Source organism: Copadichromis virginalis, linkage group LG4, assembly GCF_057382275.1.
Source record: "Copadichromis virginalis isolate Kocher_CV1m ecotype Utaka linkage group LG4, C_Virginalis_male_GT1.1, whole genome shotgun sequence".
Classification (NCBI taxonomy): Eukaryota; Metazoa; Chordata; class Actinopteri; order Cichliformes; family Cichlidae; genus Copadichromis; species Copadichromis virginalis.
The window spans coordinates 16,112,705-16,129,858 of record NC_140621.1 but is presented as its reverse complement, the minus strand read 5'-3'; the positions used below and the strand labels follow the sequence as shown (position 1 = coordinate 16,129,858).

The 17,154-nt window shown below is 40.8% G+C and overlaps 1 protein-coding gene across 2 annotated transcripts in view; it reads right to left on the bottom strand.

Annotated features, from left to right (window-relative positions):
* The window catches only part of mgat5b (alpha-1,6-mannosylglycoprotein 6-beta-N-acetylglucosaminyltransferase B), a 72,590-nt gene extending 63,642 nt beyond the window's left edge, over positions 1 to 8,948 (bottom strand). Inside the window, exons 1-2 of one of the 2 annotated variants that reach the window (XM_085453806.1) lie at positions 8,478 to 8,948; positions 7,285 to 7,397 (exon numbers count right to left, since the gene is read on the bottom strand). In XM_085453806.1, the coding sequence (XP_085309932.1) occupies positions 7,285 to 7,397; positions 8,478 to 8,545 (181 nt within the window). In that variant the 5' untranslated portion in view covers positions 8,546 to 8,948. Of the gene's footprint in view, positions 1 to 7,284; positions 7,454 to 8,477 lie in introns of those variants that run through there. The other variant, XM_085453807.1, reaches the window with a different exon arrangement.
* Between the last annotated feature and the right edge of the window lie 8,206 nt (positions 8,949 to 17,154).

The window sequence follows — 17,154 nt, the reverse complement described above, 5'->3', positions numbered from 1 at the left end:
TGGTTCAAAGATAGGGTTGTTGCCTCTCGCTTTAACTGTGCGGTCTCTTTTAAATGTTTTGTGGCAAAGTCTAATCTGCCCTTCCTCTTCTTGAGTGTAACCAGTGGTTTGCACTTTGTTATATCCCCTCTGTATTTACATTCAAGAAGGTGTCTCTCAGTTCTAGACTTTGACACCTTCCTTCTTTTCTGAGAGTGTTAATGACTTGTTTAGATGTTGTGAAGTTGTTTTTCTTAACAATGGAAATAATTCTGTCATCATGCACTTTAGCTGTCTTCTGTTGTCTTCACAGCCTTTTGGTGTTGCTAAGCTCATCAGTGCATTCATCCTTTTTTAAATAATTAACCAAATTGCTGATTTGGCTACTCCTATTTTTTCCCCATCTCCCTGATTGGATTAGTTTGGGTTTCAGCCTAATGACCTCCCTCGCTTCCACTGAACAGCTACCAAGTGTAAGTTCAACACTTGGAATCACTTCCAAATCTTTTATGTGTTTGATTCGAATGAAATAATGCTAGAGCAGGAGCACCACCGTTCAACTGCTTTTTTTTAAGCTTTCAAAATATATAAATACATAATTTCTAAGTTAAGAATAAGTTAAGAATATAAGATTTAAGAATAAAGCCCAACTGATGTTGGGTTTTTGTCAGGTTAAAATAAAAGATTTAAAGATTTTGTTATCTATATACAGTATATGCTAAAAATCAAACAAATTCAAACTATCAACCAAACTATCGATTGCAGCAGTGTTTAAAGTCTGACTTTCACTCAATAATTTATTCTTTTTCCCCATTAGCACCACAGAAAGCTAAATAAATAAATCCAATCTTCCCTGCTATCCACTCTGGCTGGCAAGGTTTCTCCGTGAGGGAGCTTAGAGCTGAACCTCTCCACATCACTTGTCACCAGGATAAAAATCATACATTCCCTCCTGCTCTGAACTCAGACATGCTCAGCTAACCCTCCCCCCGTCCTCACGCTGCAGATTCAAATATTCATTACAGAAAAGGCTGATTGAGATTGAGTTGCTCTCTGCTTTTTGGCACATGTGAGGGAGCTGCCAGATCCAGAAGCTATTAGAGCAGAAAACCTTTGTCACTTATCCTGCGTGCAGCTCCAACCTCTTATTATGCCCGACAGCCTGGAAAAATGGAAACAACCTGCACTATTTTTTAAAAACACGACTCCCTCTAACTTCAAATAAAACCTTAATCTTCTATCCACAGTGTGCAGATAAACCAACACATTTAGTCCTACGCATGATGATTTTTGGATTACACCGCACGGTGCGAAACACGGAATTTCCACCTTTATCAATTTGCAAATGTGAAAATATATTTTAATTGGATGTTTGATTTTTATGATTTTTATTCAGAGCAGCAGCACATAGGTTGCTAATTTACAGCTTGTAGATATTTAGTTTTTTGTTCCTTGCACTTCAGCACATTTTGAAAAAGAAGTGGAGACTTCTCAGCGGTTTATGTTAATATTGAAAGAACTATGTGTGAGATATAGCCCTTTTAACACAATATATCTAAAGGTTATTGGTGGCAGTAAAGAATTTTACTATTTTGTGGAAAATCCTGTATCTTCAATGAAGTCTGGGAGCTCTTTGTATCTCCCCCTATAATCTCTGAGACCTTCAGCAGAGCAAGCTCCAGCTTTGCTTGCTGTGAAGTCTCACAGCCCAAATCTCCAGCAGATAAGGTGACTGGCTCGGTCAGACATCCTGAAAAGCTCTTTGGATGCATAGGTTGTTGGTTTAGGATTTCTGTTGTCCCGCTGAGTGATAACATTTGCTCCTTCAACTCTGTCAGTTTTCTGAAGATAAGCTTAAAGAATCCTCCTGTACACAGATCTGCATTGATCCTGAAGCTTGTGTCAGCAGTGTGCCAGTGCCATTGGCAGCCATTTAAGATCCATGCTAGATCCTATCCACGTTCGGCAGATGGGATGGGATCTGTTGGCTCTTTTGGGTCATGGCCACCCCCAGTGCTTTCCTCTTTTTGTTTGCGTTTTGTTTCTTCAGACTTTGATTTTCTATAAGTGAAGTCACTGGGGTTTGAGCTTGCACTGTGGTAACCGCCTTTTTCCATCTCTTCTATATTAGTTTCCCTTACACATGACCAAATGTTTATGCATTGTACTGAAAAGCATCTGAACCCGAATCTAAATAACAACTCTTAACTTTCACTCAAACTCACTCTTTTGTGCATGAACTGACATTCCAGTAACAACCTGCTGCTTATGAACCATTTGGTAAGCATGTCTCCAGGTATGTTTGGACTTCCCAGGAAAGAGGTTCATCCCACAAGCGGCTCTTTGAATAATTTTTCTAATTCTACTCCAATTAAAGCTGATCCTTAAAAACTCTAGTGCAGTCTCCAGTATATTATTTTAAATTGAATGTGCTTAGGCAAAGACCTTGGAAAAAAAATGTGTTTATGTCTGTGGGGAGAAAAATTACGGATTATTATAAGAAAGCTGCATGGTGGTGAATTGTTTTGTACTCGTGCCTCAGGGCGTCTTCTAGTTTCCTCACAGTCCAAATTCTTGAACATTAAATTAACTGGTAACCTGTATAGTGTGTACAACAACTCTTCGCTTTCACTCCACCCTGTTTTTTAAACCCTGTTCCCAGACAAGGGAACACACTGAGCTTCTCTAATAGCTCCCAGATTGGATAATAAGCAGCCAGGCTGTGTTCAGTTGCTGCAGGGAAATTAGAAGCCCCGTAGTAAGGTCATATCATTCTGAAATGGTTCAGTTGAGTAGGGATAGCCAATCGTGATACAAATATGAATACACTGGAGGACATGTGACAAATGTTTCCCATCACTACATCATGACTCCGAGATTGGTCCTTATCAAATAAATTAGGGCAATTAAGATAATTAGTCTAACTGCCAAAAACATGACCAACCAGCAAATAAATTCTGTATCTTAGGGCAATTTTTTTTCTTCACTTGCAGTTTTTCTTCAGTTATGTGTTGCGGATCATTCTGCAGTCACCGCAATGCATCAGGTTGTTCTGATTCTACCTTTAATTTTGGAAAAATGTATTGTGATAGCGTCATGTGATTACCTTCTCAAAATGGTTAAAAATATACCAACTGGAGCTGGTGTGTGCAACTGCTTTTGTCAAGGGGTCACATGAGAAACTGGGACTGTTGTGGAGGTCTGCACCAGCTCACAACTGGGACTGTTGTGGAGGTCTGCACCAGCTCACAACTGGGACTGTTGCGGAAGGTAACAGTTTTGGTTTCTCATATGATGCTAGTGAGCTGGGACCTTAAGAACTGGGACTTTGCTACTTTAGGAGTGGATGACTAATTTTCCCAAGTGGCCACTTGAGAAAATTAATCACCCACCCCTGGACGAGATGGACCTACTATTAAAAACAAAATCAATTACACTTGAATTTCCCAAATTCACTTTCTGAAACATACATTTCTAAAGCTCAGTTTACTAAGAAACATACTGTGTGCCTGCACAGCGTCTCCACTTATTTTCCAAGAAGGAAGAGTAGTACTTTTATCCTCTTTCATGCTTTCACTGCCTACTATTCTGCATGAACATATTTCCTGTTTTTGCACAGACACAAAAATACATGGAAGCAAAGGGATACAACAAGAATAGAAAGTGAACTTCCTGACCCAGTTTGCAGCTCACGTAAGTGACAATACTTGATCAGTATCCTCTCCACCCAAAAAAAGCCATTGAAATCAACCAGCCTACCATAATAATTTCATCTAGCATAGGACTCAGTATGGTGTAAGAGCATATTGCTTGTGTGAAATCCATTGCTTCTTTTTTTGCTCTATTTTGACTTTACAAGCACAGATATATTCTGTGGCCACACTCCAATGGAAGCAATTATTTTACTGCTACTAATTTGCAGAAAGTTGTAATCAAAAGTGTTGTACTTATATTTCCCTATAGGTCACAATTAATTAGCTAACATGTACACACAAAATTCAACAGTCCAGTCAACTTAACCACTTAAAACTAATAAATAACAGTTTTCTTTATAGTTCACAGCAAAAACATTGCATGAGTATTATCTCCGCCTAAATCTGTCTATTGTAATACCAAAAAACAAGGGAGGGGGGGAAAATAGCATGCAATAAATCAGCCACAATACACCCTGATGACAATTCTTTAGATAAAAGATGCTCAGCACCAGAAAGCTGTAAATAACAATCTGAGAAAGCATGTTAGCGGTTGAATCTAGCCACAAACTGTCACAAACAGCAATCAGTGTCTGCATTGTCATATCCGCCTCACAATGCAAGCCAAAAAATAAAAATCTGCTTTTTTTCCCTCTTCACCAGGTGAAAGTGTGAATGATGAGCAGTCATCTTTTATCCACACCTCTTCTTTGTCAGGCACAGATCCAGACAGTCACCTGCACAATCATTTCCCATTTCTTCTCAATTGCTGGTGAAGCTCCAGCAGTAGAAAACTTGGGTTTATTTTATTCATAGTACCAATACACACACGGTGGAGGGACAGTGCTTCGATTTCAAGCACATTATCAAACTTTTTATTCAAAAATAAAAAAAAACAAACTCGCATTTTCAGCTTTGCTAGACGTGCAGATGCCACACCCTTGCTTTGCTATGATCGATGTCAGAAAAGGCTCATTTTCATCCATCACGTAGTGAAGATCGCTGATCCATGAAATAAAAAAATTCCATCAGTGTCTGTGAAAGGATGGCAGTAAACAAGGTGCCGAACAACACTCCCCGCACACCTGCTGCCCTGCTGTAACTCAGCACTTTATGAGGCTAAAGCAGCTTGTAAGCAGCTGATTGTTATTCATTATTATCTTATTTCCTTTTGTATGACTTTATTATTCTTTTAGGAGCAATTTCTGCAAAACTGTTTAATAGTCACTCATTAATTAATATTCATTAAATTCAAATTCACAGGATGCAGGAAAAGCAGTTAAAAAAAAAAAACAACTCAGGTAATGGAGCTTGCATGTAAGAATGAAGAGCACATTAACATCCGAACCATTTCGTCTTGCTCTGAACTGGGTAAAAACCTGAAACCGCGCTAGGCCCATTTCTCTCTTTATGGCTAAACTGCATCAAGACCCCCGTGGCAAAAGGACACACTGTGAAGGTGGTCTTCAAAGAGCTTATTAGAAAGCTACGGTACGCCTCTGGAGCCTTTAAGATATCTAGGATCAAACGCCTCCGCCTTTCATGCACCCCACTCTGGAAGAAATGGTCTCCCTCTGACCACCCCCTTCCCCCCCTTACTTTTTCCACATCATTAGTTTCCCCTATTTTCAAAGGGAAGTAATGAAGGAAGTGCATGCACTTTAAATCTGGATAGAGCTTTGCATCCCAGTACATTTCTCCGTCTCTGGCAGAGCCACAAAAAACAACAACAACAAAAAAAAAAAAAAAGAGCCAAGAGAATGATAGAAATGTAGAGGCAGGGGAGAGAAACAGAAGGTAGCAACCCAGTAATTACATATTTTTTTCCACACCTTTTGCTCTTCAGGCAGTTATTGTCATTCACAAGATGAGCAGTAAACAGAGCTGCGGTTCCTGTCAGCACAGCCTGGCCATTTTCATCGATACAAAAGTACTGTGGGCGTTACGGTGCTTCTACTCTTTTTACAAAATGATCACAAAGAAATTGAAAAGAGCTACAATGTGGGGTCCGATGCATCCAGCCTTTGCTCTTGCAGCTCTCCAGAGCATCCCGTGCAAAGGCTCGATGGGTGCGATAGCTACAGTAATCGCCTTCGAGGTGCCGCTCCACTGAGTAACTCATCCCAACTTAATTTATTATGCTAACTCCTGGTCCACTAATCCTCACTCCCAAGCAGGCACATGTGCATAAACACACAAATGCACATGGAGAATGAGCCTTTACATGGTTGGGCTCTCCCTGGTTAGCAGCGTTTAATGAGCCGGAGGCCTCATGGCTTCCCTTGACTGCAGCCTGTGAGCGATTAATTAATCAGACAGCTCTCCTGTCTTACACTCCCTCCTTTCTGGCTTCCTCACCTTGAACCACTTCTCTGTATACCCTTTCATAAACGGGTGCTATCCCTAAAATTATCACCCATGATCACACCTGATACAACATTCCCATCTACACTACAGAATTACACAGATTTTTTTTCCTGGTCTGAGAATTATTAGTTTTAATAACCAAGACGTTTCTAGTACTAATTCAGTCGGCAACATCTTTACAGCTTGCACGCACAAAAACCACACAACGGTGTGCCCTTTACTCACCGACCCAGAGCCAAACTGCATTCTTCAGCAGAGATTAAATTCATGCCGTTGTCTACTTTACATAGGAATGAATTGGCATCAGTGTGGTGTGTTGCTAACACAAACTGGTAACAACTGGCGTCCTTGGATGGGTGGCAGTGGATAGGGAGCATTGCTTCTTCTAATGCCAGCTGGTCTCTGTCACAGAGGATGACACACAGTGTCAACATTGTGCCAAGCGGTGATAAAAAGGTGAGAGACACAAAGTCCAAAAAGCTAACAATGACTCTCCCAAATGGCTTGTGCTGTAGTGGTTTGTATGCAGAGGCACATAGCACAAACACAGAGGACGTGCCCTGAAAGATAACCGGTTTCTCTGAGGGATGGCTGCGCATAGTTCGGATTTCTTTCTGGAGTGGAAATCATTTGAGGGATCTCTGTGACAGTGAAGCCTTTGTTGGCATTTTAAAATTACCTTGTGAAAACTGTAGCTGTCACCCTGAAACACGCAGCTTCCAGCCCTCCAATGATCAAACTATCTTTGAAATCACCAGTAAATATGATTATAGCGTCAGTCATTTTCTACTTCACTTTTAAATGCTCTGCTTATTCTTGTTTGGCTGAGCTTGCGGGATCTGGCCGACTTGTAGATTACTTCCTCTGCACGACACACCGTGTGGCCCTGCACTATTTGCCCACACGCGGGGTAAAATAACCGGCATAAAGATGGACAAAACCATGAGCCAATTTTCAGCTGCGACTACAACTAAAATCGAGTCCCTCTGGGTCAGAAGAGGGTCATGACGTGAAAGCAGACGAGGAAAAAAAAATGGCGTGTAGATGAGAGGAGCCTCTCCAGGCGATGGTACCCCCTGACGCACTCCCGATGAGCAAAGTGAGCAGGTCTGTCAGTTCACTGGCAGTAATCAAGGAAGCCCCATGAAGCTCTCAGCATGTTTCCAGCCTGTTCATTACAAGTGCAGGGCACAGCCACTGAAGTCACAGGCTGCCGAGCGGCACTGATGTATAACCGCAGGCTTACCTTCAGCTCGCATGGTGAAGGGGGAATCTCCGGGTCGCTTGGCCGAGAACTGGCCCCCAAGAGAAGTCATTAGAAAGCACAGGCTGAAGAAGCCGATCCCCACCACAAAGATCCTGCAGGAGAGGGAGACAGACAAAAGGGCAATTTGTGACATAAGACCAAAAGCCAAGGATAGAGCTCAGGAGACAGAAAGAAGCAGAAGACAAAGGACAGGTGGAGTAATGTCACAGAGGAAATGCAGCAGAGTTCAGTTCAAACTTAGGACACTGAATACTTCATGACATTTTGGACCTATTTTTCAAAATTCATTTTGTCTCAGTCAAGCCAAAACCTTTTTTTGGGGGGGAGGGGGGGCACTGTGTACTCTTGTGTCATTTCAAATTAACCATGACATGTATGGGTTTGCTGCATCACACTGCGCTCAGCGAGCAGAAATCCAAAACAAAAGCATTCTGTTACAGGCAAATGGCTGCATGTGGGAGAGAAGCGCGACATTTCTAAAGCTTAGAAAACAAACGCTTTGGAGCGATTGACTTAAGACAGGCTCCTCTGAACGCTCCAGGAGCCGTGCTGAGAACTGCAGGTCGGATGGTCCTGCACTTCTATCATACACACCTTTTGTTTTTGTTTTCTAAGGCAAGGCTGAAAGCTGACTGCAGCCGCTCAACTACAGCCTCAGTGTCTGTGATAGAGCCGCATGTGAGATAATTGCGCGGGGTCAAGGTTGCTAATTACGCGGGGCTGTTTAGTTCACGAGTTTACGTTCAGCCCGTGTTGTCAAACTCTGAAGTTTTAATGAGTTTCTGTCTGCTGGCTTTGCTTCCACTGCTTCTCCAAGCTGCTTGTGTGGAGAAGCTTTAGCTGAATAAGCAAATCTTAATTGTGGCACAGCGGCCGCTTCTTTACTCCAATTAATCGACAAGCTCTGAACTTTTAAAACTTGCTCTACTGTGGGGGGGAAGCAAGAAACACTAATCGGTCACAGTCTGGGAAACACTAAACGATCAATTTGCAGTGGTTTTGCTATATTTCTCTTGAATCCCATTTATTTTTTACGACGTTGAGGCAAGAATAATAAAATAAAGTCATATTAAAAATCAAAAAGGAGAGGAAATGCACTCTCGCGTTACCGTTTCTAAAGTCAGCAGGCTAGTGCTTTAAGCCGTGGAAAAGCCAAACTAATGTGTTCTTACCTGAACGGTTTGAAAGTGAGAAGACATCTCCTCAGCATAATGGAAAGCTCGCTGCTGGCTGCGATCATTTTCCACACTCACAGAAAGCGTCGGCTCTGTTTAACATCGTGCGAGTGTGCGTGCCGAGCGGCGTCAAAGGCATAACTTTCAGCCGGGGTCCTGGACAACGACGGGAAGTGCGTCCAAGACAACGCAACTTCTCAGCCTTCCCGGTTCGCTGGGAACAAGTTCAGCGGAAATCCTGACGGTGAGTCGTGCAGACAGCGGGGTGGATGGTCCTTCTGAGGAGCGAACCGAGACCGATGTAAGCCGTGATAGTCTCTTTTAATAAGTTATGATCGTAGCTCCGGTGCTGGTTAATTGTCCTGAAAATCCACGCGGCATTAAGCGCAATAACCCAGGACTGCTGAGTTCATTGAATTACTCTGAGTGGATGGAGCACTGACTCTGTTCCTATTACACGAGTGGCTCTTTAGCTGGGGATGCGTTACTGATAGCGCCATCTATTGATCCAGCCTGATATACAAATGTTGACACCGTTCTTGGAAATGAATGGGCGGATAAAGGTAAACACATAATTTCTAAAAATGTGAATATTATAGTAATATATTTTTTCAAATCACCACGCCCCCCCCCCCAAAAAAAAAAAATAAATAAATAAAATACAAATAAAAATAAAAATCTGCAATAATTAAAATGAACCTGACTGATGCTTAAATTGCCCAACAAAAAGGAGAAAACACGTCACAGTCCTGTAATGTTTTTCTCAGTTGTGGATAAATCCGGATGGAGCGCCTCTACAAGCACTTTGAAATCGATTGCCCTCAGAAGGGTCCTTTAAGTGAAGGAAAACTAGAAAACATGATGAAACGCTCTGGTGTACAGAAAATGTAATGCGGTTCTCTGAGTTGTTGGCGTAATAAGGGTGAGCTGGAGGTTTTGTATAGGTGCTCTTCTGTTTGGAGAAAAAATACTCTAACACACTGAAGTGTATATTTAGGTGCTCTTTCAAAGCATAATGCCATGACGAGTGGCCTTTCGGGAAAGACAAGACGCGGTGTGCTGTAAGGGAATAAAACACGGTGGAAGTGTCCTTTCAGAAAAGAACACGAGCTGCTGTGTTCTATAAAATACCTTTACGATGGCCATTATGGAGAAGAATAATGTGTCCGTCGTGCAGGCTGGCAACTTGGAAAGACCTTTGGAGTTGTTGTTGGTTTAGAGCAGATAGAGAAGTGTTCTTTACTCATAGACTGAATCCAAAGCTGCAGCAGCAGAGCACAGGGAAAACTTCAGCCTGAGAATGCTGAAAACGTCCATGAAAGCTGGAAAATCTGCAACACAAATCATTTCAACTCGGAGTCAGTGTTCAGAAATACTCATACTACCCCAGCAGCAGGTTTCCGTTTGTGGGGACGTTTCAGCACCCAGGACAGCTCCACTTGCGAGGCAAACAGCAGATCAGCAGCGACACCCAGAGGGCGGAATATAGAATACAACAACAGGAGTGTCATCGTCCTCTTTTGAGCCTCGTTTTGACTTATAGGCCACGGATCATTTTAAAATAAGATGCTGCAGACTAACAGGTTGACTTCATTCTAAACTCCAAACACACATCACCGGGCAGTCCATAGTGAGTAACTCTGAGTTTACAGCAGGTAGTGGCTGGATTGGCCCTTTCAGATGAATAACAATAAGATTTTTTTTAAAGATGGAAATAACCAAGTAAACAAGGAAAACAGATATCAGCAGATAAGGTTCTTCTAATACATTATGATCTGGCACCACGAGGAATTCTAGTGAGCTTCTGGAAACAAACAAATAAAATCTGGCACCATTCTTTAGACACTTGAGCCATTTAATTTATTATTACTATACCATTTGGTTTATTACTTTATTTTGTTATTATTTCTTTATCATTTATTTATTTGGGGGGGGGGCGCTCCATCCTAATGAACGACAGACAACAGCTTCCTCTGTTGCCATAGAAACTGCTTTTGCTTTGCTTTGTCTTGGCTATATCTGTTGCTGCTACGCTGGCTTTTGGCCCGCAGACCAGTTCGGCTGGCTCTGCTGACATTACGAGCCCAAGCTGACATTTAAAATTCATCACCGGTGAGATCACATTCACTTACTGTAAAATGACAGCATGACAGGCCTTCTTCTGACTGGCTGCAGAATGCAAAATCCCAGCAAGGGTTACCCATGACAGACAGCATATTATGTGTCTGTGTGCTTATAAGAGCTAAAATGATGTTTGTTTTATGCATATGTCATTCATATCTTTTTATTTGGAAGCAATATGTAGATGCAGCTGCACAAATGAGCAAAGCGAGCACGGATTTGTGCATCAGCTGTGATTCAGGTATAAATAATCCCACCTTTGCAGTGTCATGTTGGGGTTGAACGGCAAACACAGCGAGGCTAACAGAAGAAATCATTTCTTTATTTAAGAGGTGTTGGTTTCTAAGAGAAACAGCAGCATTGTGTCTTGAGTTTGAACCACATGGTGCAGCAGGCAACTGAAAACACCAGCTGAGAAAATGAGCGCAAGGAGAAAAAGGAACAAAAGCATCAGAGAAGAATATTAGAAGAATAACAGACAGGGAGGCCGTGCTTAAAACCTCGGTCTGTTTTGCATTTCTGGCACATAACAGAGGACTTGAATGTGCAAGAAGACATTTGGATAGGCCTGCAGAGCTCTGGGAGTCTGTTTCGTGGAGGGATTTAAGCAAATTACATGATATGTACATGATAAACACTGTCCTCACAACTGAGCACGAGCAGCTTCGTCCTGTCATCGTGCTGTTTTGGCGCTTTTGGAGTAGTTTAACCTTGCCTGACTTCATGGGATTTTACAGAAAAGGAGTCACTCCGTCTGAAAGTTATGTTTGAACAATGATTGTGAAAGAAACAAAATTGGTTTCATAGACATAGCTATGTGGTGACATAGGCCTGCAAATTTTGACAGTACTGTTTTTGTCTTGTAACATGGTAGGAGAGAACAGTCCTGATCGCATTTATATTGTTAAAATAAAAGGCAAGCTAAATAATAAAACATCCACCATTCACATCAGCATAATGAAAATGAAATAAAGATGAAGATGTGAAAAGGTGAGACTTTTCAAAGCAATAATACTAAAAAGTACAGCCTTCTTATGATGTAGGATACAGACATGTTGCTTGTTTTCCTGCTAAATTACTAATAAATTAACTTACATTTATGTACAGATTAGTCATGCATTACTTAAGATTACTTACACCTTAATGAAACTGACTTGCAGTTGAATTATTTCTTTGTTTCCAGGTAAAAGTCTGACTTGTTACTCACTTATTCCAGTGTACCTACCTGTTAGTATAATTACATTCTATTTTCAAACAAAATACATTGAAATTCCATTTAATTACAGGGTTCCACACCGTATTACATAATTTCTCAAATGCTAATCCTTTTTTAGAAGACGCCCTCTGAGTATTAATCATTGGATTTCCCAGCTTAATTCAGGTTCAATTCAGGTGTTCGTTCATGAAAAATCCTCAAGGGGACATCACAATCCCAGAATCTGGACTCTTTTATGCTTATGCTTTCGGATGGGAACGACATGGTGAAAATCAGACTGAGGGAAACTACTGGTTAATAAAATACTGTAGTTCATACAAAGCAAACGGTTTTTGGAAATATTAACTTTGGGGCACATTTGGAGAAAGATTTATTGACCTGTATTTTCCTAATCGCAAAAAAGTTTCTACTTAGATGTAAAGATCTTGAAATGTGCTGCCTCTTGGCCAGGACTCCCTTGAAAAAGAGGTCTTTGATCTCAACGGGACATTCCTGGTTAAATAAAGGTTAAATAAAAATAAAAATTTCCCTCATAAATCAGTGCTAAACTATCTTTGGCTCCACTTTCTTTTAACCACAGAGACCCTCTTAAATATCTCACATCTTCTTTTTCATTACCTCTCTTTTATTTGCTTTCTTCTTCTTCTGGGATTTTTATCAGCTACAATAAATATCTTCTTTTGATTTTCTTCTTGTCATAAGCCATCATCTTCTCACTGACCCCTCCGTCTCCGCACTCTCCACATACAGCCTCTCTCAATCTATCTAACCTTATCTTAATCTCACCATCTTTTCTCTCTGTCTGTTTACTTGTCCCTTGAGAATCTGCTTCCACTGCTGTTTCTCTCACCCTCCCACTGTTTGGTTTGGACTTGCTCTGCTTTGCTGAAAATTCACAGAAGCAAATGCCCAAGGGCACACACACACACACACACACACACACACACACACACACACACACACACACACACACACACACACACACACACACACAAAGTCTTAAAAGTATTATACCAAACACCGAGTTAGTATTCGATAGGGATCTATGCACCTGGGGAAAATGCAGAATGTTTTAGGGTATTGGCAGAAAATCAGATGTATTAAGCTTCATATTTGTGATCATGAGATTCAGTCATAGTGAATATATTACATCTTTTTTTCCTGGTGTCTAGCAGGGGAAGATGTGTGGGAGAAAATCAGGGGACTGAGTGCACAGTTCTTCAGCCCACGTAACTTTCTTTGCTTGCTGAGTCTCATTCAAGGCAGCGCACATACCCGAAGCACTAAAACATCTCCGTATATCCAGCGCCCTTGTGGAAATATCCAGTAATTATTACCGTGATTCATGGGTTTCGACACATACTTAACGAAGGTGTGTGGGCTTAGCGTTGTGCCACTAGGTTAAACCCAGGGCTTTCAGGGTCACAGAGGCAGTATACTTCATAAAAGAGTGTGTCACCATGGTAACTCATGCTGCAGACCTAACCTGCTTTGGTGCGGGTTAAGTGTGAGATAAGAAACCACTATATATAAACCCTGCTGGAAAATTGCTTCATTCCTAGAAGACCCCATGAACCTCAGTGCACGGATAAGAGGGCCTTTAGATTTTTGAGGCCACTTCAACACTTTGACTCTCCCTGACAAGGATCAATGAGAGGCAGACATTTTCCGCAGTGGGAGCTTTATATCTTGCTTTGTTTTACCTGCTTTCAGCGAGCAATTTTAAAGCAATTTCATTGTCCTATAGGTCTCCATATAATCACCGTTGTTGGCTATTTTCTGACTTGCTGAACTTATAAATATTTCCATTTGTAAAGGTGTTGGAAGCAAGTTATGAATAAATCCAAATGGTAATCATATATAGTATTATCTATGGATCTTATACTTAGATGTCGTACCTGTGCTAACATGATTAGTGCCTCAGTGCTGTCTCTCAGTTTTGATATAATTTCTCAATATCAGCCAACTCTTCTGTCTGCCCGTTGTACATGCCATGCAGGGGCCTGTCCTGTCATGATGGTTCCTTTGGCATGTTTAGGACTACTCAAGACTTGTTTACTCTCTGCAGTTTGCAAGTGAAAGGATAAGTTCTATTTAAAAACAATCAGACCTGATTCTCGTATCAAACACTCCACTCTAGGATATATTTGCTACATTCTAATATCTACACCACTTGTAGATTATTCTTCTTATGGTAGAATTATTTATTCCAATCATCTTTATTGAGACTCGGCATGTTGAACTGTTGTTGGAAAAGAGACCCTGAATGTTACAGGGTGTCATTAGTGAAGGAGGTAAATTTGAACCTTTGATTCTAAGAAAGGTCTATCTACAAGCTTTTAAAATGTAGGTATATACTCCCTTTTTAATGTGACTGGGTGGGTTTTTTCACCTAAATCACGACAAGACCTAAAAAAATCTAAATGTCATGAAATGTCACGCGTTATTTCTTTTCGTATGTCAGCTTTATCTGCACTTTTTGAAAGAAGGTTTAAATGTTTGCTCTTACAGATATATGTCCAAATAAAGTTATAGGTTGAAATAGTTTTTTAAGGTCTATGAAAGTATATTTTAAAAGCAGTTACACTGCACATATATCACATTTTCAAAAGCTCACATACATAGCTGCACATTGCTAATCTGAATGAAAGTGAACAACACAGAGTCTTACGGGCTTGTGAAAACGTGTTCAACATGTTTCACTGCCAGTGATTCTGAGTTCATGTCAGAGCCACGGTCTTTTGACACTTTCTTTAGTCATTATTTCATTTAAATTTTTTATTACTTCTTTCCAAACTATCATCCTCATTTCTAGCACCCAGTGATTTGTTTCCATTAGTGGGGGTTTGGTCAAATTACTACTCACAAATAGATCCCCTGCTCAACAGAGACATAAATATCATAACTCCCATAAAAAATTGTAAGTGATACATAGCGCTTGATGCACTGATACTAGTGTTGAGCACAAGCAAAGCACCAGTCTTAATGGTCATTTATACAGTTCCATCAAGAGTCAGATCCATTAAGATCTGAATGACTGTGTATGTCATAGCAAATAAAATATGCATGCAACAAACACAGTGGAGGAAATAATTATTTGATCCCCTGCTGAATTTGTAAGTTCACTCACTTGCAAAGAAATGAACAGTCTCTCATTTTTATGGGAGTTTCATTTTAATGCAGAGAGAAAGAATATCAACAAAAAATCTGGAGCAAAAGAAATTAGATAAAAGTTTTGAATTGATTTGCATGTTTTTGAGCGAAATAAGTAATTGATCTGCTACAACACAGCCAGCATTCTGGCTCCCAGCACTGGCTGTGCACCGATACAGCTCACAGATTCCAGTCAATATCATTCAATTGATTACTCAATTTAGATACTTCTGATCACAACTCGTTTTGTGTTATCTTTACAGCCCTGGTTTCAGATCCAGTCCCTTACCTTTTTTGGAGTTTGCATAATCTTCCTGTGTCTGCATGGATTCACTCCAGCTACTCCAGACATGTCCTCCAAACACATCATGTTAATTAGTGATTGTAAACTGACCATAGATGTGAATGCTTAATTAGCTCTCTTAATATGCAGTGGGTCTACCAGACCCACTGCATATTTAGTATCTTAAAATGTTTAACTTTGTCGCAGTTTCAAGGAGTACAGACCATATTATTAGATATTTTATCTCTGTTCGGGCCCAGCACCTCCTGATCAGGATGATTTTCTAGGTGTCATCCAGGATGAAAAGTTTTTAAAATTACTGGTTCCTTGGAGCCTGCTGTCCAGGCAACCAAAGCCATGTTAACAAGTCCCATGATCAAGAAGCGGGACTAATCAAATTTGACTTGGAAGACCATTCCAGTTTCTTCTTATCAAGATTAGCAGGAAAAACACCTGGACAACATCCAGGTAGGTAGTACTGGGCAAGTCCCCTCACCCACATTGGCTCCAGCTGACCACCACATACCTATTGGGTAAAACCCAAAGGATTGGGGATTAGGACATTTTTTATGAGAGAGCTGAGGCAGACTTCCTGTATAGGGGTTTTGCAGGCCCTGCAGATTGACAGTGTGATAAATGATAAAGCAGTTCCCAGACAGGCAGAAGGCAAAATATTAGGGAATGTGTGGGATCAGACAGGTGTTGGTGCTTGAAATGGAGCAATGCTGTGTGTGAAAATAGGAAGCAGGATGACAAAACACAGGCATGCTATAAACACACAAATACAAACAAATACACCCCCTCCCGTCCAGTGTGTCAGTGGGACCGAACGCCTTACTATATCTTAAAGTGAGCAGTGCCATATTCCCACATTACACGATGGGAGTCAAGCACCAATTCCCCCTTGTGAGTCACCGGGCGGTTAGCCAGAATCCCTCCAAGGTTGGCTAAAAGTCTTGTTCCATGAACTCCTCCCACATCAGAGTTTTGCTACAGCTACTTCAAGAGCTACACTCAGCTTTCATAGTTTTCTTACATACAACATATACATGAGCACTTTGGAAAACCTTAGTTTCAGTTTCCGAGGATTTTGATGTGATTACTGGCCAGATTTTACACACTTCAAACATATTTATTTCATTCATATTTCATGAACTGATTCTGGGCATAGGTGTGCTTTATACATAAAGGTGCTGAGACTATAGGTCATCTGCATTCATGCAGTAAAGTGATATTTACAGATCACTATCACTGTCAACTCCAGAGAGGGATTGACTTATAAATGCAGTTATGTTGGGGAGTTGGCCCTCAGGATACAGCATGTCTCAAACTGTAACATGAGGAAAATCCCAAGTCAAACAGGTCTGAACTTTCTGAACAGTGGTTTTTCTTTTGCCATCACTTGAGTTTGGTGTCAAAAACATTGAGACGAAAATACTGGGTGCATGGTGCTTTACTGTATGAAGGCATGATTCGGCAAAAAACAACTTTAAAGCCAAAATTCCTTCTCTCTGCTCAAACATGTTCACTGCATCTGCAACAAAAGCTGCTTCTTTGGCATTTGCTATTAACGCCATTGCATAATGCATGTTACTGACTGTTCTCCTCTTTTGGTTTATGGATGTTTGGTGTATGCTGCCATGATTAGAGGGAATTTTAAGGCCTTTGCTATAATTTTCAGTTAGATTTTCTAAGTACATCGGTAAACTCATTCAGGTGAGGATACGTTTTGCCTTGGTGTGAGTGCGAGCTGAAACATGCCAGTGCTCATTAAGTAGCTGTGAATCAGTGAGTAAAGGTATTACAATATCAGACAGGCTGCTACTTGGTTGGTATTAAATAAAAAAAAAGCCTGATAAATGATATTTAACTTAACCCTTTTTATTATAACATGAAACAAA